This window comes from Oncorhynchus mykiss, chromosome 19 (assembly GCF_057628025.1).
Source record: "Oncorhynchus mykiss isolate SJ-2025 chromosome 19, ASM5762802v1, whole genome shotgun sequence".
NCBI lineage: Eukaryota > Metazoa > Chordata > Actinopteri > Salmoniformes > Salmonidae > Oncorhynchus > Oncorhynchus mykiss.
Genome location: NC_143040.1, coordinates 30,856,691 through 30,881,494, shown reverse-complemented (window position 1 = coordinate 30,881,494; position 24,804 = coordinate 30,856,691). Strand labels below are relative to the sequence as shown.

General features: G+C 40.6%; 1 protein-coding gene and 1 long non-coding RNA gene across 2 annotated transcripts; one reads left to right on the top strand and one right to left on the bottom strand.

The window, feature by feature from the left end:
• Window positions 1-1,057: 1,057 nt before the first annotated feature.
• On the bottom strand, window positions 1,058-4,669 carry LOC110497493 (ADP/ATP translocase 2). Its single transcript, XM_021573622.3, has 4 exons — window positions 3,437-4,669; window positions 2,126-2,612; window positions 1,853-1,993; window positions 1,058-1,674 (listed from the first exon to the last, which is right to left on the bottom strand). Exons 1-4 carry the CDS (start codon window positions 3,545-3,547, stop codon window positions 1,517-1,519), a joined length of 897 nt encoding a protein of 298 aa, XP_021429297.1. The 5' UTR covers window positions 3,548-4,669; the 3' UTR covers window positions 1,058-1,516.
• A 908-nt stretch (window positions 4,670-5,577) lies between these two features.
• Window positions 5,578-8,366, top strand: LOC149975169 (uncharacterized). Its single transcript, XR_016488887.1, has 2 exons — window positions 5,578-6,187; window positions 7,952-8,366. It is a non-coding gene; the product is annotated as an uncharacterized LOC149975169 (long non-coding RNA).
• Window positions 8,367-24,804: the final 16,438 nt, after the last annotated feature.

Genomic DNA, 24,804 nt, shown 5'->3' with positions numbered 1-24,804 from the left:
AGCTCAAACAATGTCTGCAGGACTTTCACACTTGTGGCAGCTGTCTTTTGTAGGCCAGTTAGCCGCATAGCACCCACATGGCAACAAAGACTGCCAATGCAGACACACTTAGCGGACAGCATATCTGGCATGTTGTGGATATGAATAATTATCCCCCACAATGACATAATGTCACACGCACACACACAATGGCTACAACAGTGGCAGGGGATATAAGCCAGTGACTGGATGTGTCATGGTCAGAAGTCCAACAAGTGAGTGACATGCTAGCTGAAAGGGATGACTGGCCCAGCACATCTTGGCCATGATCTGTTATCTCCACTCGGCACAGCCAGAAGAGGACTGGCCACCCCTCATAGCCTGGTTCCTCTCTAGGTTTCTTACTAGGTTCTGGCCTTTCTAGGGAGTTTTTCCTAGCCACCGTGCTTCTACACCTGCATTGCTTGCTGTTTGGGGTTTTAGGCTGGGTTTGTGTACAGCACTTTGTGACATCAGACGATGTAAGAAGGGCTTTATAAATACATTTGATTGATATAAGTCATAAGAGAACAAAACAAGGAAAATACTTAATCAGTAGTTGTAATTCATTAGTACTATAAGCTTACTCAAATAAATTGGTTTATGATGGTTAGCACATGAAAAGTAATACATTTGTATATTTTTTGTATTTTTTATGTCACCCCTTCAACCAACATTTATAGTAATGTGTATGTATAGACTGGTAAAACCTGATATTTGAGAAAATGAGAGTAATATTGGATTTGTATTGCATCTGTTACATACATAACAGACTATGAAGCATGGCAGCTAATGAGACACGGTGCTATATGATTCCCATCTAGGTTGGCTCCCAATAGAAGGATCTCTATAGAAGCCCAAGGAAATGGGATGGATATTTCTAATCCTATAATAGCCCAAGTCAGAGCCTGGAACTAGTAAACGTTACCTAAATGTTTTTACCTATTGTTATGTTATACTCTATATTATATATTGTACACATTACAATATTTCAATGAAACAAATATGAATGACAAAGGAATGCACCAAAGCAGAGGGCTTAGTAGGTATTTTTCATCTTTATTCTTATTAAAATAATGTTTATTGTGGGACACATGAGATACACAACACAGGAACATAAGGTCCTTGGTAGACAGCAGTTGCTGTGAAGAGTACATTCCTTTTGCTTATTATGAGAGAAAGAACTGAGAAAAGTGGATGCAATCTGTTTGCAGTAGGCATGTAATTCAATTGAAAAAAAACATTTCTGTACCAGTTTGACAGTCAACTGGTAAGCCTGGAGGTGTTTTTTTTGTACATCTTAGGTAAGATATATACAGGTTTCAGAGTCGGTGCGTTGCTCACTTGACCAAATACACTGGCGAGAAGGATAACTAGCAACCAACTCCTGGGCTGGCTCAATAGAATACACATCTACCCCGATAATTCACCCAAGCTGTTATCATTATATGATACAATTAAGACGTGGTGAAGGGTTTCCTTAGGGAGTTGTGAATGCTTATGTGTACTTTTTGATCTCGTCGTAGAGCACCAAGACGAAGGCACCGCCCATGCCTCGGATCACGTTGGACCAGGCCCCCTTGAAGAAGGCTTTTCCTCCCTCGTTCTTGGCGATCTTCTTCCAGCAGTCGATTGTGCCAGTGTACATGATGTCCGCTATTGAATTTGACACATTGATCATTAAAATGCGATATATAGGCCTACTGTAGGAAACTCAATTACTTTTGCCAAGAGTAATGTGCGCGTCCATAAAACCAATGGAATATTTCCATGGATCAGTTACAGTAGGCCATTCATGGATATGAATCAACGAGTAGGCTTACAACTGGCTCACCTGATTTGCGTCCTGACTGCATCATCATACGACGTCTGACGGTGTCAAAGGGGTATGAAATGATACCGGCGGCTGCGGTGACGCTCTGGGCAATCATCCAGCTGACGAAGATGTGCGTGTTCTTGGGGTCGGGCAGCATACCTAGAAGATGACGTAGAGCAACATAATTGGGATTCTGCGCCTATTTCTTTGTAAAATACATTACTTTTAACAACGTCCCAATTGCAAACAGCTACTTAGATTTATGATTTGACTTTAGCTCATGCTCCTCACCCTTGGCTGTGTCGTAGACTCCGAAGTAAGCAGCTCTGTAGATGATGATGCCTTGGACAGACACGTTGAATCCCTGGTACAGACCCTTGATTCCGTCGGCTTTGTAGATTTTGCTGAGACAGCTGCCAAGACCGCTGAACTCTCTCTCGGCTCCGCTTTTTCCGATGTCGGCCGCAAGCCTGGTTCTGGCGAAGTCAAGTGGGTAAACGAAGCAAAGAGAGGTGGCACCCGCCGCGCCACCAGATGCCAGGTTACCGGCGAACCAACGCCAGAACTGTGTCTTCTGGTCCACTCCTCCAAGGAAGATCTTCTTGTACTTGTCCTTGAAAGCAAAGTTGAGGGCTTGGGTGGGGAAGTAACGGATCACATTGGCCAGGTTGCCTCTCCAGAAGGAGATAAAGCCTTGCTCCTTGGGAATCCTCCTGACGCAGTCCATGATCCCTTTGTACTGCATTTCCTTTGTGATTTGTTGGCTGGCATGTTGGACCTGGAGAGCAGAACAACAGAAGACAAATAATTGTTAAATTTATCCTCAATTCAGTAAGCAAAAAAAAGCATGTCAATCGGATTTTCTCGTTGTGCTTTAGGCCTACTTTGTATTTAGCAACTGAGGTTTATCTTATAGAAAGAGCCTAAAAATATTGAGTTTGTTGTTGGGACAAATTCCTAATTCACTTTAATTCAATAATAATCACGGGTTTGTACGAATGCATGTGTGCAATTTCTGTTATAATCAGCTATTCTCAGCGCTGTTGTACACTGGCCATTGCTTCATGTCACTTGAGCACGGTCTGTGCGTATTGGGTTGCATGCGTCTGGATAAATTTAGCTGTAGCCTAGGCCTAAACAAAATATCGCTGCTCTTATATCCAAACGATTATCGATATTTTGGCGTAATTAATTATGATCCTATTAATCGAAACATAACATTACGTGTACTTGAAATCAACACTAAAAATATAAAGAACACATCAAATGAATTAACTTGTTATTCAAAATAGTACTTTTTCTTTAATAACCTGACATTCATATAATTCGGTTTTATATGATTCGGTGAACGAAAGGCCAACTCCTGAGTCCTATCGAATCCAATTAGAAAGCTCTATAGCACCTTGGACAGCTACAAGTCACGTGCGTAAGAAACGTCTCCAAAGCGCTTTTCGCTGTCTGCAGGAATTGCATTTGCGAAATGTATCTAATTTTATTACAATCTTACTCTCAAAGTGTGACTTCTGCGCACTCAATGGATAACCAATAATATAGTAACTTTATGACTGAGACTGAAAAACAATTATTCTCACTTAGGCTTACCTGGAGCAACAACTTTACTCTCTCAATTGGAGCAACAGCTGTCTTGGAGATGGCAGCAGCAATGCCACCGGCCAAAAAGTCCTTAATGAAGCTAACCACCGCGTCCGACATGTTTTCAAGTTCCTCCTCGTGGAGTAGAGGTCAGACCCTAAATGTTCCAGACAGTCCTCACCAAGACACCCTCAAAGAAACCCAACGCCCCTCCAAGTGGAGGAAGCGCCCCCATCCTGCCTAATATATCTGGGCTATATATCGCGAGAATTTGGGGATGATGGCTATGCAGACGGTCGAACAGATTGGCGAGGCTAAATAAATATCCTAGGTTAAGGTTCAAATCTTAGCCATGTCCATTAAATAAAGTTTAATGGAACACTGGGGGGCTTTTAAAGGGCAAATTCAAGTCATTTTCCAATGACACCGTGGTGTTAGATAATATATATTATTCTGCTAGTTAATAACACCACAACATCGCAGCTATTTATCATTATTTATGTAGGCTACTATTTATTCTTTAGGCCAAAGTTTTATCGCAGTTTAGGGTGGGAACCATGATACAATGTGAAATTAACGCATGGGTAGGCTATGTTTTTGTAATTTTAAGCTTAGCTTTTAAATGTATCTTCATAATTCAAAATAGGTCTTATTGTTCTGATAAATGTGATAGGCCTCTAAAATGCACACGTTAACAGCGAGGGCGAGAAGGTGACATTGTTGCTGGTATGCGCATGCGACTTTGAAGACTTTGGCTTCGCTTGCCAACTCTCTAAAAATGTGATGTTATTAATGATTTGCTTCATAGCCTGACCTGTAGCATATGATGCGTTTGTGTTAACTGCCTGTTCAGGGGCAGAACGACAGTACCTTGTCAGCTCGGGGGTTTGAACCTTCCGGTTACTAGTCCAACGCTCTAACCACTAGGCTACCCTACCGCCCCGATAATGTACCTAAAATAATGGGAAGAATATAGCCTACTATTTTCCTATAGGCTTCGCCTATACTTACAACCCTGATTACCAGGTTAATTATAAAATATCTGCACCAAGACCATTGATTTGCCCTTTCACAAATAATAATGTAGGTGAATGCCAGCCGTTGATAACTAATAGGGTCTGTGTGATTATAGAAGCCCACCTCGTTTCAAACTCCAGGCACAACGTTACTAGTCTGTAAATGCTCCTCGCGTCAGCCTTTCCATGAGACCCATCGCTGCAGCGTGGAGATCAAAGAGATCTTGCACGAATAGGTCATGTGTGCGCGCAGGGGGCTTCGACGTCTACCGATAATTAGCCTACAAGTGCGTCGCTCCGTCCTCGACGTGCGTAGGAACTTGACTTGTGCCGTGGAATGGGACCAAATTCTACGCGCACGTACATTGCAATATGCTAATTACGCAAATAAATAGGTGGGATTTATTTTCACTATATGACTACAGTTATGCAACGAGTAAGAGTGATGCGAGTATCAGCTAGTGTTCACTAGCAAGCGGTTAAATGCTGCTCGCTTGTGGGCGTTCTATCTGCATATGACAGCACATAGCAGCAATTCGATTGTGCATTAAGAATTCAGCAGAGCAAGTTTGTATGAAGGTCTGGTTATTAAATGGGTAAATAGTTGAATAGTAATATTCTCTAAAACGCTCTGGTGACAAACAAACTTTGCTGCACTGTTTCCAATCGTGCACATGGCTGGGAGAACATATTCAAATAAGTAAATACATTTTGAAAATGTACAAAAAAACAATGTATTATTAGCTAACTAGCTACAGTGCAGGCTAACTCAAATGAGCTGCTAACGTAGCTAGCTATTTAGCCAACTTTACATACTGTATAGTTGGCTGGCTAAGTGGATTAAATATCACCAGCTACCTAACTTCATATTAGCTGGCTATCTTGATGTATTTATCACTGTTAAAAAAAACTCAAAATGCATTTGTAGGGAGCTAGCTAACTACCATGGAGGAGGGTGAAAGGATAGCAGCCCCAACTGTCAAAGTGAGAGAGGAGGCTATTCTGGATAGGGCAGGTACTTTTGTGAGGTTCCAGTCCCTAGAAGTGAGGACAGAGATAATAGTAACAAAATATTCAGTTCTGTCTAGTTTGAGCATATTGAAGTCTGTTTCTTGTGATGTTTTCTGTCCTCAGATACAGAGAGCAGTGAAAGCCTGTCTGCAGAGGAAGAACAGTGGTTCTCAGTCCTGGTCCTGGGGACTCAGAGGGGCACATTTTTGTTTTTGCCTTAGCACTGCACAGCTGATTCAAATGATCAGCTCATCATCAAGTTTCAAGTGTTACTTATGTATTCATGTGTGATGCTATCCTTGATATGATCCTGCTATATTGTCACATGCTACACATGCACATGTGTGTGCACATGCATCTATCTTCCAATGCTATCATGATTTGTTCTACTTTAGTAATCCACAATGACCTGGTGATGTAAAAGTCTAATAATAACATTATCTTCCATATTCCTACAGATACCTTGTAACTGGAGATTCCTTCAAAACGATTGCCTACAGTTACCGTGTAGGGCACTGCAGGGTTGGGTGACCAGGGCCATCTGGAACTGCCAACTGGAGGAATTCAGACGTGTGAACGCTACCTGTGTCCTATATAACTTCATGAGGATGGACAAGAGGACCAGTTGGGGATCTGCAGCTCGAAACCATGTGCCAGAGGAGAAGTCTGCTGCTCAGCAGGATGTTTCAAGGATGGGGTCCAACAATGCAGAGCGAGAGGGTGCTGTTCCCTGGTAACACCATAGACTACATTACACTGATTTCTACTTCTCAGGTTAGGGTGCTGTTTAGGTAAGGGTGTGATGTCTGTACAAAAACAAAACAGACTATTTTAAGTCACCCATATTGAAATAATGTAGAACAATTAGACACCCTATAACTCACACCTACACACTCATGTATCAATCTGATTGATGGATTGTGCTGTGCAGGCTCAGGTGTATAACTGTGGCTCCTTCCACCTTCAAACAGTAGGCAAGAGGGTCAACCATGGAGAATAGTAAGACACTTCATTATTTATATAACTCCGCTATATTGTTTGTTCTCGTGTGTTTGCATGTTTTTCAGCATAAAGTACTATGCAGCCACTTACTGTGGACACACACACAGATTCCTGTTGATCACTGTCTCTACCTACCTTCTTTTCTCAATAACAGTCTCTCTCCTTCACTTCATCCCTCTCTCCCCTTCTCCCTAAGCCCTATAAGTTATATAAGCTGTGTCTAACTTGCCTAGTTAACTTCTTGGTGACGGGGCAGTCTTTTCACTTCCGGATGAAATGCATGCCGAAATTCAACTGCCTGCTACTCATCCCCAGAAGATAATTAATAATAATGAATAATAATTATGAATGAATAATTCATAATTATTAGTAGATTTGGATAGAAAAAACTCAGAAGTTTCTAAAACTGTTTGAATCATGTCTGTGAGTATAACATAACTTATTTAGCAGGCAAAACCCAGAGGACAAAACATTCAGATTTCTTTTTTTTAGGTCACTCTCTTTTCAATGGGGTTTCATTGGGAATCCAGATTTCTAAGGGATCTTCTTGCAGTTCCTATCGCTTCCAATGGATGTCAACAGTCTTTAGAAATTGGTTGAGGTTTTTCCTTTGTGTAATAAAGAAGTACTGCCATCTTGAACAAGGGTAACTTGAAGTGTACTGTTAGATAGAGGTGCGTGACCAGAAAGCTAGCTACATTTTGTTTTCCTCCTGTATTGAACACAGATCATCCCGTCTTCAATTTTATCGATTATTTACATAAAAAACTATCTAAAGTTGTATTACAAAAGTAGTTTGGAACCAGTGTTTTTCTGATATATATCGACGGAATTAAACGAACAAAAGGACCATTTGTGATGTTTAGGGGACATATTGGAGTGCCGTCAAAAGAAGCTCGTCAAAGGTAAGGCATGAATTATATTTTTATTTCTGCGTTTTGTGTCGCGCCTGCAGGGTTGAAATATGCTTCTCTCTCTTTTACTATGGTGCTAACCTCAGATAATAGCATCGTTTGCTTTTGCCGAAAAGCCTTTTTGAAATGTGACATGTTGGCTGGATTCACAACAAGTGTAGCTTTAATCTTGCATGTGTGATTTCATGAAAGTTTGATTTTTATAGTCATTTATTTGAATTTGGCGCTCTGCATTTTCACTGGCTTTTGGCCAGGTGGGACACTAGCGTCCTACATATCCCAGAGAGGTTAAATAAAAAATACAAATATTAGCTGTGTCGGTGAACCCCTCCCGCATCTGAACTGGCAACATAGAGGGCACAGCGTGATCAGAGGTGAGGTCACTTGGTCGGGTTAACAGGAAGTATTATTAGAGATGCTTTACATTGAAATATAAATAGAGATGCAGTAGTCCCAGAGTTAATGATCCAAGGTCAGTTTTGCATTTCACCTGATGATTATGATGACTTAGTGTTAGAATACATTTTTTTTAAAGCATGGCTTAAACATGCCATCTCTCTCCATCTGTCTCTCGTCTGCAGGTATGTTTTGATGTGAGAGAGGATGCCAACCGCCAGTCCTGTCATTGCCAACCGCCAGTCCTGTCATTGCCACCTCACCTGCTCTTAAGATAACCTTGGGAGCCCAAGGCTGGTTAGGAGACAACTAGAGAAACTATTATGTAATTGTGATGAACTGAGATAATATTAGGGTAGCACTGTGATTCATTAATCATATGCTGCCTTCCCTGCTCCTCTGTTCTTACCTCTTTCCCTTTCTTTTTATCTCTCTCATCGCCACCTCTTTCTTCCTGTTTTTATAATGCACACCAGATGTGCATTGAAGTAAAGATTGAACTTGTATTTATAATATTACAATTATAATATTTATAATGCATGTATTATGTATTTATAACACTTGAATAATGAACTTCTTTCAATAAAGTGTTTGACATTCTCTACTGGTTGAAATTAAGTCTCTCATTTGATGAAATACTACACCTATCCTGTGTTTATCAGATTAAGGAAATTAGATATTGTGATGAACCGGTTTTAGAGTATTTACATGATGCATAGGAAGCGGAGTGTACTGTTTTAAAATTCTATTTCTGTATACAGTGGGGAGAACAAGTATTTGATACACTGCCGATTTTGCAGGTTTTCCTACTTACAAAGCATTTAGAGGTCTGTAATTTTTATCATATGTACACTTCAACTGTGAGAGACGGAATCTAAAACAAAAATCCAGAAAATCACATTGTATGTTTTTTATGTAATTAATTTGCATTTTATTGCATGACATAAGTATTTGATCACCTACCAACCATCAGGGATACAATTGTAGACCTGCACAAGGCTGGGATGGGCTACAGGACAACAGGCAAGCAGCTTGGTGAGAAGGCAACAACTGTTGGCGCAATTATTAGAAAATGGAAGAAGTTCAAGATGACGGTCAATCACCCTCGGTCTGGGGCTCCATGCAAGATCTCACCTTATGGGGCATCAATGATCATGAGGAAGGTGAGGGATCAGCCCAGAACTAGATGGCAGGACCTGGTCAATGACCTGAAGAGAGCTGGGACCACAGTCTCAAAGAAAACCATTAATAACACACTACGCCGTCATGGATTAAAATACTGCAGCGCACACAAGGTCCCCCTGCTTAAGCCAGCGCATGTCCAGGCCCGACTGGAGTTTGCCAATTACCATCTGGATGATCCAGAAGAGGAATGGGAGTAGGTCAATGTGGTCTGATGATACAAAAATAGAGCTTTTTGGTCTAAACTCCACTCGCCGTGTTTGGAGGAAGAAGAAGGATGAGTACAACCCCAAGAACACCATCCCAACCGTGAAGCATGGAGATGAAAATATACTTTTTTGGGGATGCTTTTCTGAAAAGGGGACAGGACAACTGCACCGTATTAAGGGGAGGATGGATGGGGCCATGTATCACGATCTTGGCCAACAACCTCCTTCCCTCAGTAAGAGCATTGAAGATGGGTCGTGGCTGGGTCTTCCAGCATGACAACGACCCGAAACACACAGCCAGGGCAACTAAGGAGTGGCTCCGTAAGAAGCATCTCAAGGTCCTAGAGTGGCCTAGCCAGTCTCCAGACCTGAACCCAATAGAAAATCTTTGGAGGGAGCAGAAAGTCCGTATTGCCCATCCTCAGCCCTGAAACCTGAAGGATCTGGAGAAGGTCTGTATGGAGGAGTGGGTCAAAATCCCTGCTGCAGTGTGTGCAAACCTGGTCATTAACTACAGGTAACGTATGATCTCTGTAATTGCAAACAAAGGTTTCTGTACCAAATATTAAGTTCTGCTTTTCTGATGTATCAAATACTTATGTCATGCAATAAAATGCTAATTAATTATTTAAAAATCATACAATGTGATTTTCTGGATTTTTGTTTTAGATTCCATCTCTCACAGTTGAAGTGTACATATGATGTAAAATTACAGACCTCTACATCCTTTGTAAGTAGGAAAACCTGCAAAATCGGTAGTGTATCAAATACTTGTTCACCCCACTGTATATATATATTTACAAAAAATATATATGGGGGATTGGAAATTATGAAGATAATTACATTGATGGAAGCTACAATCTATATGCAATATTAAAGCTGATCTACCACCCAATAATTTTTTTATAATTTAAAAGATTGTAAGTCGTGCTACGGTTGTGCCGGGGTTGTACTTCAGGCTTTAGAGAAAGTGTGAGTTTGTTATGGCAAGTGTCAGACATGTAGAGTGGATGGTTAAGTTAGCATCTCTATTGTCTTCCTGAGAGCTGAAATACTGTCACAATTCCAACATATTGAAATTGTGACATTGGTTGTGACAGATACTGTACCATAACCCCAAAAACGGAATTACTAGACCGTCAGGTCTGAAATCTCTGAAAGGAAGGCTGGGCATTGGCTAACCCTAGAAAGATAGAAAGATGACTCTAGACAAAAGGCAGGGTTAGGGTGAGTTAGCTACAAAGCTTTCGGGAAACTCACCCCCTGGATATATTCAAACAATGCAGAGCCAAAATGGCCCTTTCTGTTTTAAGTCAATGCTGACGCAATACACCCACTTTAGAGCAATCTCAATTCAAACTTGGTAGGATGCTTTAAACACGTTCTCTTCATCGACAGGGGAGCCCAAAACCACAGGACTTAGGGGAATGGAGATTATTTAAGTATTTGCCTCTTCTCTTTGGTGCCATTGTCGGGGTGTCAAATGGTGTGTGTGTATATGTGTGAGTGGGTGTGGGCGCATGGCAAGAGAGAGTTTGTCATCAGCAGCTCTCTACCGGGAGGTATGTGTGTCTCCCCTGTCAGTGAAAACTGGCTGCATAAACACATTACAGTGAAGGCCGAGAAGGCCTGAGAGCCACCAGTTCAGAAATCCCTGTGACCAATCAGGAAGACCTGGAGACTCCCAGTCAGTTGGAGCAAAGAGAAGGGGGGGCGGGGAGAAAGAAAGGGAAGAGGGGGAGTGAGAGAAAGGGGGTGGGGTGGGAGAGGGGGAGAAAGAGGGAAGAGCGGAAAGAGAGCAGGAGGGGATTGAAAGGGACGGAAAACAAGAGAAAGAGTGACCAAAAAAGAACATCGTGAAAAAGGAGCCAGTGCTGTAAAGTAACTAAGTAAAAAATACTTTGAAGTACTACTTAAGTAGTTTTTGGGGATATCTTTACTCTACTTTATTATTAATATTTTTGACAACTTTTACTTTTAAAAAATTACAATTTTATTTTTTATTTTTTTCTCCCCCTGACACCCAAAAGTACTACTTACATATCAAATGCTCAGGCAGGACAGCAATATGGTCCAATTTACACATCTATCAATATAATGCGTTCTCATCCCTACTGACTCTTATCTGGCTGACTCACTAAGCAGAAATAATATGCTTGTAAATTATGCCCGAGTGTGCCCCTGGCTGTGCTTACATTTAAAAAACAGAAAATTGTGCATTCTGGTTTGCTTAATATAAGGAATTTGATTTACTTTTACCTTTTGCTTTTACTCAAGTATGACAATTGAGTACGTTTTCCACCACTGTACTTAAGTACATTTAAAACCAGATACTTTTAGACTTTTACGCAAGTAGTATTTTACTGTATGACTTTCACAAAATGTTACTTAAGTCATCTTTACTTGAGGTATCTTTACTTTTACTCAAGAATGACAATTGAGTACTTTTTCCACCACTGAAAGGAAGAGAGAGAAAGTAAGAGGGTGGAGAGAAAAGCAACTCAGGAATAGAGAGGAGTGAGAGGGACAGATAAAACGGTGAGAGTAAGAGAAAGGGGTGAGGGAGAGAAAGAAAAACTCAGGAAGAGAGAGGAGTGGGAGGGAGGGAGGGAGGGAGAGAGAGAGAGAGAGAGAGAGAGAGATGATTGTGAACTCTTTAACCATAACCCCTTACTGATGTGTCTGACTTTTAGAGAGAGAGAGATGATTGTGAACTCTTTAATCCCATAACCCCTTACTGATGTGTCTGACTTTTTCTTGCTTTCCATAAGGCGTTCACACGCATGCGTCCAAGTATTGTTATCTTTTGAAAATGTCAGTTAGTCAGTTACACTGTCAACCACCCTGTGGACACTAGGCTACATTTACAAAGTAAGTAAAAGTAACTAGCCTTGCACATGCCTTGGCTTGCCAGAATGGCTCATCGGAGATGGAAACTATCTCCTGTTTCTATAGTGTGAGGCAGCTTGATGTACAAGTACACCCTCTGGACAGGTCTATCGCAGGGCGTTACCCCCAATCTATCTATTTAACATTTCCAAAGTATCAATGTCAAATTTCCTTAATATCAACTTTTGGTCACCACGTATGAAGTCCATGCAAGTTTAAAAGTGATTGAATATTTTGGATATGACTACTTAATTGGCTTGGTATTGAGAGTGACATCTGGAAAACAAAGAAGCAGTATTTTTTAATAGAGATGGTACTGTATATCTGCAATAAGAATGCAACCAAGAATCTGTACTGTTTGAGTGCCTAAATAGTAATCATAAATCCACACACACACACACACACACACACACACACACACACACACACACACACACACACACACACACAGTATACGTATCTGAATGTCACAGAAACATTTTCACTTTCCTTAGCTGAATGCTAAGTGTCTACTTACAGCTGACCAAAATGTAGATGATGTGGTTCTCCCCACCACAGGTTCCTGGAGGTCATAGAGTCACGTCACACTGAGCTAGGCCTCCAGAGGACCAGTTGGATTGTAGCTCCAGAGCTGAAGAGACTTAGAGGACCGGGAGTTTGAGAAGCTTTGGGAAAAGTGTGTTATCCCCCTCAAAATCTTTCTATATATGTAAAAGTAATTAATGAATAACACAATGTGGCACATAAGTAAAGTATGATTATTTTAACGATAAACATTATATACTGCATTTTCGGCATTTAAGTATGTGCATCAGCGTTGGAGTAAAATCAAATTGACGTCAAATCAAATTACCCTGATTGAAAAAATGTCATATTTTCAATGATTTTTCAATAAAATGAATGGAGAAGCAATTTATTTAAAATGTAAAAATATACATTTATGAACTCAGCAGAAAAATAAACATCCCTTTTTCAGGACCCTGTCTTTCAAAGATAATTTGTAAACATCCAAATAACTTCACAGATCTTCATTGTAAAGGGTTTAAACACTGTTTCCCATACTTGTTCAATGAACAATAAACAATTAATGAACATGCACCTGTGGAACGGTCGTTAACACACTAACAGCTTACAGACGGTAGGCAATTAAGGTCACAGTTATGAAAACCTAGGACACCAAAGAGGCCTTTCTACTGACTCTGAAAAACACCAAAAGAAAGATGCCCAGGGTCCCTGCTCATCTGTGTGAACGTGCCTTAGGCATGCTGCAAGGAGGCATGAGGACTGCAGATGTGGCCAGGGCAATAAATTGCATTGCCTGTACTGTGAGATGCCTAAGAAAGCGCTACAGGGAGACAGGACGGACAGCTGGTCGTCCTCACAGTGGCAGACCACATGTAACAACACCTGCACAGGATCGGTACATCCGAACATCACACTTGCGGGACAAGTACAGGATGGCAACAACTGCTCTAGTTACACCAGGAACACACAATCCCTGGAGGTGGAGGGTCCGTCATGGTCTGGGGCAGAGTGTCACAGCATCATTGGACTGAGCTTGTTGTCATTGCAGGCAATCTCAACGCTGTGCGTTACAGGGAAGACATCCTCCTCCCTAATGTGGTACCTTTCCTGCAGGCTCATCCTGACATGACCCTCCAGCATGACAATGCCACCAGCCCTACTGCTCGTTCTGTGTTTGATTTCCTGCAAGACAGGAATGTCAGTGTTCTGCCATGGCCAGCGAAGAGCCCGGATCTCAATCCCATTGAGCACGTATGGGACCTGTTGGATTGAAGTGTGAGGGCTAGGGCCTTTCCCCTCAGAAAGGTCTGGGAACTTGCAGGTGCCTTGGTGGAAGAGTGGGTTAACATCTCACAGCAAGAACTGTCAAATCTGGTGCAGTCCATTAGGAGGAGATGCACTGCAGTACTTAATGCAGCAAGGTGGCCACATCATATACTGTTACTTTTGATTTTGACCCCCCCCCCCCCCCCCCTCCTTTGTTCAGGGACACATTATTCCATTTCTGTTAGTCACATGTCTGTGGAACTTGTTCAGTTTATGTCTCAGTTGTTGAATCTTGTTATGTTCATACAAATATTTACACCTGTTAAGTTTGCTGAAAATAAACGCAGTTGACAGTGAGAGGACGTTTCTTTTTTTGCTGAGTTTATATACAGTACCAGTCAAAAGTGTGGACACACCTACTCATTCAAGAGTTTCTTCTTTATTTGTACTATTTTCTACGTTGTAGAATAATAGTGAAGACATCAAAACTACGAAATAACATATGGAATCATGTAGTAACCAAAAAAGTATTACAGTTTTTTACGATTGCTTACACACTAAAATGTAACTTTTCCCACAATTAGCAAAACCTTACACTCAAGGAGCAAAACACAAGGCTAGATATGCACAACTGTAAGCACATCAGGTGAACACAGCCATCAGGTGAACAAACACATGATTGCTAAATTGAAGACACGTCAATCAGGTTTAAGCACTAGAAAAATGCAGCAGGTAGGTTCACCTTCCTTCAACCAAAATGGAAGGAGTCAGAAGAAGAGTGAGGGTGAGAGGAGGAGTACACAGAGGAAGAGAAGGAGGTAGTGGAAGAGGCAGAGGCCGAGCCTGAAGCAGGAGGAGAACGTGCACAAAGAAGAAGACGACCAAACTTATCAAATGACATTCGTGCAACACTAGTGGACCATGTTGACCCCGGATTGACGCTGAGGGAGGCTAGACTGAGAGTTCAGCCAAATCTTAGCAGATATACAGTGGCATCTGTCACAAGGACTTTTCGACAGGAAAACAGGTAAAAGATCTGTCTACAGTTACAGTAATCAGCCACTTATTGTATGTACAATATCAACACTTGTGATACCCCTTCCTGTGACATTGTACAATAAGTTACATGTGTTATTCTCTACATAGGATTGAGGGTCGGGAACGACAAGGAGGAAGGGGGCCCATATTCACGCAAGAACAAGAGAGAGATAGTAAACATGGTTTTGGCCAATAATGCTATCAGGCTCTGAGAACTACAAGCCAACATTATCGGTGACCATGCCATTTTCAATAATGTCCATCAGGTCTCTCAGTCAACAATGGCACGCATCCTGAAAAGACATCAGGTTCAAATGAAACAACTTTATCGAGTGCCTTTTGAGCGGAATTCAGAGGGTCAAACGGCTGTGGCATGAGTATGTGGAGGTTTGTATTGTTCACTTTAGCACTGTGATGTTGCATACTGCACACATGACTTTTTTACATTGACTGTATACTAGAACTATCCTGAACTACACAATCTTGTCTTTCACTGTATTTCAGGGAGTTTTGCAGATGGATGCTGAGGAAATCCTGCATGAATTCATATATATTGATGAGGCAGGGTTCAACCTCACAAAAGCAAGAAGGAGAGGCAGAAATATAATTGGCCACAGGGCTATAATCAATGTCCCAGGGCAACATGGGGGTAACATCACCCTTTGCGTTGCCATTTCACAGCATGGGGTTGTCCTCCGTCATGCCAAAATGGGCCCTTACAACACACAACACACATTCTCGCATTTTTGGACCGATTGCACCACATCGTCACAGCAGTTAATGAAATGCACCAGATGCAATACACGGTCATCTGGGACAATGTGTCATTCCACCGCTCTGCTTTGGTCCAGAACTGGTTTCAACACCATCCACAGTTGACAGTACTATACCTTCCACCATACTCTCCGTTTCTAAACCCTATCGAAGAGTTTTTCTCTGCATGGCGGTGGAAGGTTTACAATCTCCAGCCCCAGGCTCAGGTACCATGGAGGACCCCTGTGACCAAGTCGACGCCGCAGCTGTGCAAGGATGGATTCGACATTCAAGACAGTTCTTCCCGCGTTGTCTTGCTAATGACGATATTGCTTGTGATGTTGATGAAATTCTCTGGCCAGATCCAGCTAGGCGAATAGATAATGTATAGTATGTTTACTATAGTATTTTCTGTACAATATTGTACGTTTTTTTTTCAGATTTTTTTATGGTTGTTATTTACTGTAATTGTAACCTGTACTGGATACAGTATTTTACATTTGTCTGTTTGCTGAGCTAACACTACGGTAGTAGCATGAAAACTGGGACATGTTTTGTTGTGATTCTCCATGTTGACTGATTTGGGTATATGGAGAGAAATAAATGATATTTTCCTCCGTCTGCAGCATTGGTCTTGTGTAGTGTTTGTATAGTTGCACTTTCTCTGTGTACTTTATTTACAGTACCATAATCACTGACAATTAGACTTGCTAAAAGTGTTTTAGGTTGGCAACAGCAGTGTGTAACTGGTTCAAAAAGATTGAAGTCATATGAAATGTGTGTGTTTCGTATGGTAACAAAATATTATTTTAATGAAGTTGTGTATAGTTTTGACAAGTGTTCCATTTTGCAAATGATCTGAAGTGTTGTGCTAATTGTGTAGTGTTTTGACAAACCGGGCCCTGTTTTCAAAATTGTGCTTAAACAATTGAAAAAAACGAAACAAATTAAAATCTGTTTGAGATTTTAGATTTTTTATTTCACCTTTATTTAACAGTTACACGTGGAATAAACAAACAAACAGTCAATAATACAATAGAGAAAGTCTATATACAGTGTGTGCAAATGAGGTAGGATAACGGGGGTGAGGCAATAAATAGGCCATAGTGGCGAAATTATTACAGTACGGCAAATTAAACACTGGGGTGATGTGCAGAAGATGAATGTGCAAGTAGTGGTACTGTGGTGCAAAGGAGCAAAATAAATAACATGGTGATGAGGTAGTTGGATGGCCTATTTACAGTTTGGCTATGTACAGGTGCAGTGATCTGTGAGCTGCTCTGACAGCTGGTGCTTAAAGATAGTGAGGGAGATATGAGTCTCCAGCTTCAGGGATTTTTACAGTTTGCTCCAGTTTCTTCAAAGTAGCCACCCTTTGCCTTGACAGATTTGCACACTCTTGGCATTCTCTCAACCAGCTTCATGAGGTAGTCACCTGGAATTCATTGCAATCAACAGGTGTGCCTTGTTAAAAGTTAATTTGTGGAATTTCTTTCCTTAATGTGTTTGTGCCAATCAGTTGTGTTGTGACAAGGTAGGGGTGGTATACAGAAGATAGCCCTATTTGGTAAAAGACTACGTCCATATTATGACAAGGACAGCTAAAATAAGAAAAGGGAAACGACAGTCAATCATTACTTTAAGACATGATCATTCAATCCAGAACATTTCAAGAACTTTGAAAGTTACTTCAAGTGCAGTCGCAAAAACCATCAAGCGCCGTGATGAAACTGGGTCTCAAGAGGACAGCCACAGGAAAGGACGACCCAGAGTTACCTTCTGCTGCAGAAGATAAGTTCATTAGAGTTACCAGCCTCAGAAATTGCAGCCCAAATAAATGCTTCACAGTGTTCAAGTCATACACACATCTCAATATCAGCTGTCCAGAGGAGACTGCAAGAATCAGGCCTTCATGGTTGAAATTCTGCAAAGAAACCACAACTATTTTTATTTATTTAACCTTTATTTAACTAGGTAAGTCAGTTAAGAACAAACCACTTAGTAAAATGACACCAATATTAAGAAGAGACTTGCTTGGGCCAAGAAACACGAGCAATGGACATTAGACCAGTGGAAATCTGTCCTTTGGTCTGTTGAGTCCAAATGTGCAATTTTTGTTTCCAACCTCTGTGTCTTTATGAGACACATACTAGGTGAATGGATGATCTCTGCATGTGTGGTTCCCACCGTGAAGCATGGAGGAGGAGGACAATGACCCAACACACCTCCAGGCTGTGTAAGAGCTATTTGACCAAGAACAAGAGTGATGGAGTGCTGAATCAGATGACCTGGCCTCCACAATCACCTGACCTCAACCCAATTGAGATGTTTTTTGATGAGTTGGACTGCAGAGTGAAGGAAAAGCAGCCAACAAGTGCTCAGCATATGTGCAAACTCCTTCAAGACGGTTGGAAAAGCTTTCCAGGTGAAGCTGGTTGAGAGAATGCAAAGAGTGTTTAAAGCTGTCATCAAGGCAAAGGGTGGCTACTTTGAAGAATCTAAAATCTAAACTATATTTTTAATTGTTTAAACACTTTTTTGGTTACTACATGATTCCATATGTTTTTTCATAGTTTTGATGTCTTCAGTATTATTCTACAATGTAGAAAATAGTACAGAAAATTAAGGAAAAGCCCTTGAATGAGTAGGTGTGTCCAAACTTTTGACTGGTGCTGTATATATATTCAAACCACTTCATATATTGAGTGACTTCAATTCCATTGTACCCCATATGCACACATGCATGTTCAGTATTTCCTTTATGTATTCATGTACTGTATGTGTTGTGTGTGCATTGTATGTGGAAAACTGTAGTGGTACACCTGATTTTCGAAAAATGTGTTGATTTGACAGCGAAGGACTTGGAGCCGTGAAAGTGAGAGGTCTGCTAAGGAAACTGGGACTGAGCCAGAGTATGACCTCAGACATCAATGATAACAATGATCAACACGTTTCATCTTCTATCAGTGGTGAAGACACCAAAGGTAAGAACAAAGGAAAGACATTCTGTATATCTTCAAATTCCATCAGAAACTGTATGAGTCAAAAGATGTGATGCTGTACACCACATTTGGCAATGTCTCTTACTTGCTAATCATTGTGTTTACTTGATAGCTACCTACACAAATAGGTAGCTAGAAAAAAGTGTTAATAAGATTCAAATTAATTAAAAAGATTTAAAAGCAATACAAATATTCACTATTTTGACTTAAGTATTAAGTATTTACATATACTTGAAAAAAATGCATTCTGAGATCTTACGCACAAAAAATGCGTAACATATTGTACTAAGTCAATTCAAAACACAATTTACGAATTGCACACACAAAAAACGTTTTTTTTTTTTGCAGGACGTAACATATCATACGAGATGGATGACATTGCACACAATTGGAAGACGTAGTACACAAAAAACGGGAACCTGTTTTTGCTTGTGAACACCACTTCAAAACTACTGTCTGAAATTATACAAAAGCTCTGGAGCGTCACTTCAAGTATTAAGTATTTAAGTAAGTATTAACTATTACATGTACAAACATAGTGTCGACGGTCCAGTGGGTTGAAGCATGGTGCTTGCATCACCAGGGTTGTGCCTTTGAATCCTGTAGTGTACACGCACTTAATGTAGGTGTCCCTTTCAATTGTATGTTGCATGGATAGAAGGATCTGCTAAATTACCATGTTATCAATATTATTATCAAACATTACAGAGACTAGAATAGTTAGTGATTGCTGTGACCAAGAGTTACCTATAGAGGGCACTGTAGTATCATACCAGTCAAAGGCACCTCACCCATATAAAAGACTGCACAGTTCTACATCTTTAATCCATTCAAAGTCCCCAAAATTAATATGTATCATTTTAAATGATTAATGTTGGATATTTTGTGGTCTGGGTACCCCCTAACCCTTATGATATTGAAGCTGTTACTCTCCAAGGTATGACTGGGTTAATATGCAGACCACATTTGGGAAATAGGGGGCAATTTCCCCTGAAATGAAAGGTGCGATCTGTAGATTTTCCACATGCAAGCAACCCTTATTGTCTTAAATAATTATTCATTAATAAAGTAATTTATTAGTTACATTTAGGCACATGTAAGTTCTTCACATTTCAAGGGGTATGTGTCCGTAGCTGAAATAATCATTGATGTGTGCCATTGGGACATTTTCCAGTTTGCGCATTGATACTAAACCATGCTTTTTATTTTACCCATCATGCCCTTGTGCTTTCAGCCAGACCCAGGGCCATGTCAAAGTCAGACACCTGCAAGGTGAGTCTGTTGACTGCTAGGGATTGGAGACAGGTGAAGTTTCAATATAGTTTCAATCTTAATCAATGTATTGGCCTGGTATTGCACTGAAGAAAGAAAGAAGATTCAAAGTATTCAAGGTACTTAAACATCTGTCTTTGCCAGGGAATTTGTCTAGGTGGGCCTGGATGAGTTTTTGCAGGTGCTGAAGACCTTTGGCCTGAATCTAAAGAGGGAGCATGTGGGCTTGTTTCTTGCCCGCTGTGGCCTGGGACTCAAAAAGACGGGTGTGATCTATTACCGAGAGTTTCTCTGCATGTTTCAGGAACAAAGCGAGAAAGGGGTCATAGACAGGTCTTGGCTGATTTCTTTTGATTTTCCCATGATGTCAAGCAAAGAGGCACTGAGTTTGAAGGTAGGCCTTGAAATACATCCACAGGTACACCTCCAATGGACTCAAATGATGTCAATTAGCCTATCAGAAGCTTCTAAAGCCATGACATAATTTCCTGGAATTTTCAAAGCTGTTTAAAGGCACAGTCAACTTAGTGTGTGTAAACTTCTGACCCACTGGAATTGTGATGCAGTGAGTTATAAGTGAAATAATCTGTCTGTAAACAATTGTTGGAATAATGACTTAAGTCATGCAGAAAGTAAATGTCCTAACCGACTTGCCAAAACTATAGTTTGTTAACAAGAAATATGTGGAGTGGTTGAAAAACAAGTTTTAATGACTCCAACCTAAGTGTACGTAAACTTCCGACTTCAACTGTACATATGAGATGAGTAATGCCAGATATGTAAACATTATTAAAGTGACTAGTTGTCCATTCCTTGAAATGGCTAGTGATTTCTTATCGATGCCTATAGGCAGCAGCCTCTAATGTGCTAGTGATGGCTGTTTAAACCCTCTACAGGATCGGTGTCCCGACCTCGGGACGGTTGAGCTAACGTAGGCTAATGCGATTAGCATGAGGTTCTAAGTAACAAGAACATTTCCCAGGACATAGACATATCTGATATTGCCAGAAAGCTTAAATTATTCTAACTGAACTGTCCAATTTACAGTAGCTAGTACAGTGAAAGAATACCACGCTATTGTTTTAGGAGGGTGCACTGTTATGAACTTGAAAATGTATTAATAGACCAGTTAGGTACATTTGGGCAGTCTTAATACAGCATTTTTAACAGAAATGCAATGGTTCATTGGATCAATCTAAAACTTTGCACATACACTGATGCCATGTAGTGGCCAAAATTGATATTGCACCTGGGCTGAAATAATACATCATGGCCTTTCTCTTGCATTTCAAAGATGATGGTACAAAAAAAAAAGAACGATTGTTTTTTTCTTTGTACTATCTTTTACCAGATCTATTGTGTTATATTATCCTACATTCCTTCACAGTTCCACAAACTTCAAAGTGTTTCCTTTCAAATGGTACCAAGAATATGCATGTCCTTGCTTCAGGACCTGAGCTACAGGCAGTTAGATTTGAGTATGTAATTTCAGGCTAAAATTTAAAAGAAGGGGCGGATCCTTATAAGGCCCGAGGATGTGTGGTATATGGCCAATATTCCAATGCTAAAGGCTGTTCTTATGCGCGACACAATGCAGAGTGCCTGGATACAGCACTTAGCCGTGTTATGGTATATTGGCCAAACACCAAAAACCTAGATGCCTTATTGCTATTATAAACTTTAAACGTAATTATAAACGTAATTAGAACAGTAAAAATAAATGTTTTGTCATACCCGTGGTATATGGTCTGATATACCATGGCTGTCAGCCAATCAGCATTCAGGGCTCGAACCATCCAGTTTATAATTAAGCAATAAGGCCCGGGGGGGTGTGGTAGACGGCCAACATACCAACATACCAAGAAGGGCTGTTCTTACGCACAACACAATGCAGAGTGCCTGGACACAGCCCTTAGACGTGGTATATTGGCCATATATCACAAACCCCCGAGGTGCCTTATTGCTATTATAAATTGTTTACCAACATAATTAGAGCAGTAAAAATAAGTGTTTTGTCATACCTGTGGTATACATTCTGATATACCACGGCTGCCAATCAGAACTCAGGGCTCGACATGTTGTGTTGTGCCTAAGAACAGTCCTTAGCCGTGATATATTGGCCATGTACCACACCTCCTCATGCCTTATTGCTTAAATATACCACACCCTCTCGGACCATATTACTTAAGTATATTGCAATTTATCGTATCATATATTGTACCATGTCATAACCCTGATACAGATGATAATATTGAGGGAATGGCCGTGTCCGAAATCTGTCTTGCCTACTACTTACTAAAACTACATACTGCGTACTAATCGTATTACATACTACTTAAAACGTACTGTTTTTTTTATTTTTTATTTTTTATTTAACCTTTATTTAACTAAGCAAGTCTAGTTTAGTAAAAAACAAATGCAGTAAGCAACAAATACCAATTTACTAGGCTTATCCATGCTGGGATAGGTCATCTAATGCGTAATTGATTTCAGCCATTCGTTAATTTTGGTACAGTGCATCAACATCTCTGATTACCAGCTGTTGTCAAATACAAAGCATACCGGACTGATGTCAGTCAAGCCAGTCAAGTTCTTCCACACCGATCTCGACAAACCGTTTCTCTATGGACCTCGCTTTGTGCACTGGGGCATTATCATGCTGAAACAGGAAAATGCCTTCCCCAAAATGTTGCTACAAAGTATAGAATTGTCTAGAATGTCATTGTAGTGTTAAGATTTCCCTTCACTGGAACAAAGGGGCCGGACCCAGGTCACAATATTTCTCAGCCAGTGATTGTCAAGCAAATAACTGTCGGTCTCACGGTAATTGACCGTTAATTAACATAAACACATTTAGCATCTGCTGGCATCCACACATAGCTTACAAGCCACTGATGCAGACCATTTCAAAAGTCTAATAAATCCATGTAGTATAGCCTACACCTTCACATTAAATCCATTATTAATTTTAGACAGATCTAATGAAGCCTGATTTGAAGAAAATGTAGTAGAACAGAATAACATACATGTTATAACATGTTAGGTCCTGATCTGGCTATGCCAAATGGCTGTGGGCTACACCAGTAAATTTAGCAGACAAGATTTGCTTAGAATTCTGTGGCATTATTTTCTATTATTTCATAGCATGAATAATACAATTAAACAAATTCAAATAAAATGTTAACATTTTCTCCAAATGATTTGAGGGAGTGCGCACATGCGGCTATTCTGTGTTGAGAGGTTAACAAAGAAATAGGCTCTCCTATATTCTTAATTTAGAGTTATTAATGTAACTTTAGTTGTTCTACAAACGCTGGGCTATATGTTTTGATGTTCAATACATTGTAAGGCTGCATGAGCTGTGCTTTGTTTTCTGCACAGGCTGTATACACACTTCATTAGTCTCTCAGTCACAATTTGACAAGCACTTGATAGTGCCTCGGATTTCAGGGCGGCATCCCCTTTGTGGCCTTAATGCACCTTTAAAAAATCTGTGCCTTTTGCGGTCAGTGGCTATTGTGCCCTCTGCCCGGAGTGCTGCGTTGTGCATTTCTCCTTAAGTGCTGAGAGCTTCTAAGCACCTCTCACTCAATGGCTCTCCATCATGTGATCGGGTCTTTCTCACAGGCTACAAGTGAAGACAGACACATCGGGGACGCAACTGTGCGCGTCCTTATCCAATTCCGAGGTGCATATTGAAGATATTGGAAGGACTGTCCATTGTACAAAAGCCGACCTACTATTCTGTGGGAGAAATAAATATTCCAAACAATGTCTGGGACGGTAATGGGATGCAATAGAATCCAAATTAACACAACCAATAGCATACATTTTTTTTTACACAATGTGGCTGACACAACAGATCAGAATATTTAGCTTAAAATATTGTTAAATTATGATGCTATTTAATCACATTATTATAAGAACAACAATGCGCACATGGCAGTAGGCTATAAGCGCAAACGTTCCATTAGGGGGAAAACATCACTATCAAAAGTGACTGCAAATGCGATTATGCATGTAATGCTTTTATTATAAAGGTGCATTTTTATGGTAAAAATAATCTTTCCCAAACTTGTAACTCAGGCGTTGTTTTTTTTTCTGCCAGTTACGCTCTAAACCTCTTGTAAATAGGATTAATGTTATTTGGCCACTTTAGTATAGTATAGTATATAGGCCTATGGGCTAGGCGACATGAGGTGTGCGACTATGATTAGAAAAAGTAGCACAAAAAAGGCAGTTTCTTTACAAGTGATAATATATAATTCACAAGTGATAGGGTACATACATATACAGATAGGGTACTTTACATATACTAAATAACATATGTGTGAAATTTGTTTTGATTTAGAATGGACCATTATCATGCACCTGTCTCGAAAAAAAATACAGGTAATCTATGCACTTAAATAGCAAATGGAGGACACTTTTCCCGTGGTTCATTTTCATGGCAGCCAGATAGGCTATACTCCTGTTGTAAAGATAAACAATGTGCTTAATATTAGGAAAGCTGAGAACTAAATATAGTAGGCCTAGTGTAAGGATCGACGCTGGAGACGAGAAGCAGGGAGTGAACATTTAATAACCACGGACAGGAACAGAATACGAGCAGTGTCTGGACAGGGTAAACGGAAACGACATTAATGCTGACACAGGGATGAAACAGAGGAAACAGACAGATATAAGGAAGGCATTCAAAACGTGAAGGAGTCCAGGTGAGTCCAATGAGTGTTGATGTGTGTAATGATGGTGACAGGTGTGCGTAATGAAAGGCAGCCTGGCGCTCTCGTGCACCAGAGAGGGAGAGCGGGAGTAGGCATGACAATATCCCCCTCCTCTCTAGGGGCATCACCCGGAGTCCCACCTGGGCGAGCCTGACGGGCCGGCAGAGACATGGGCGTC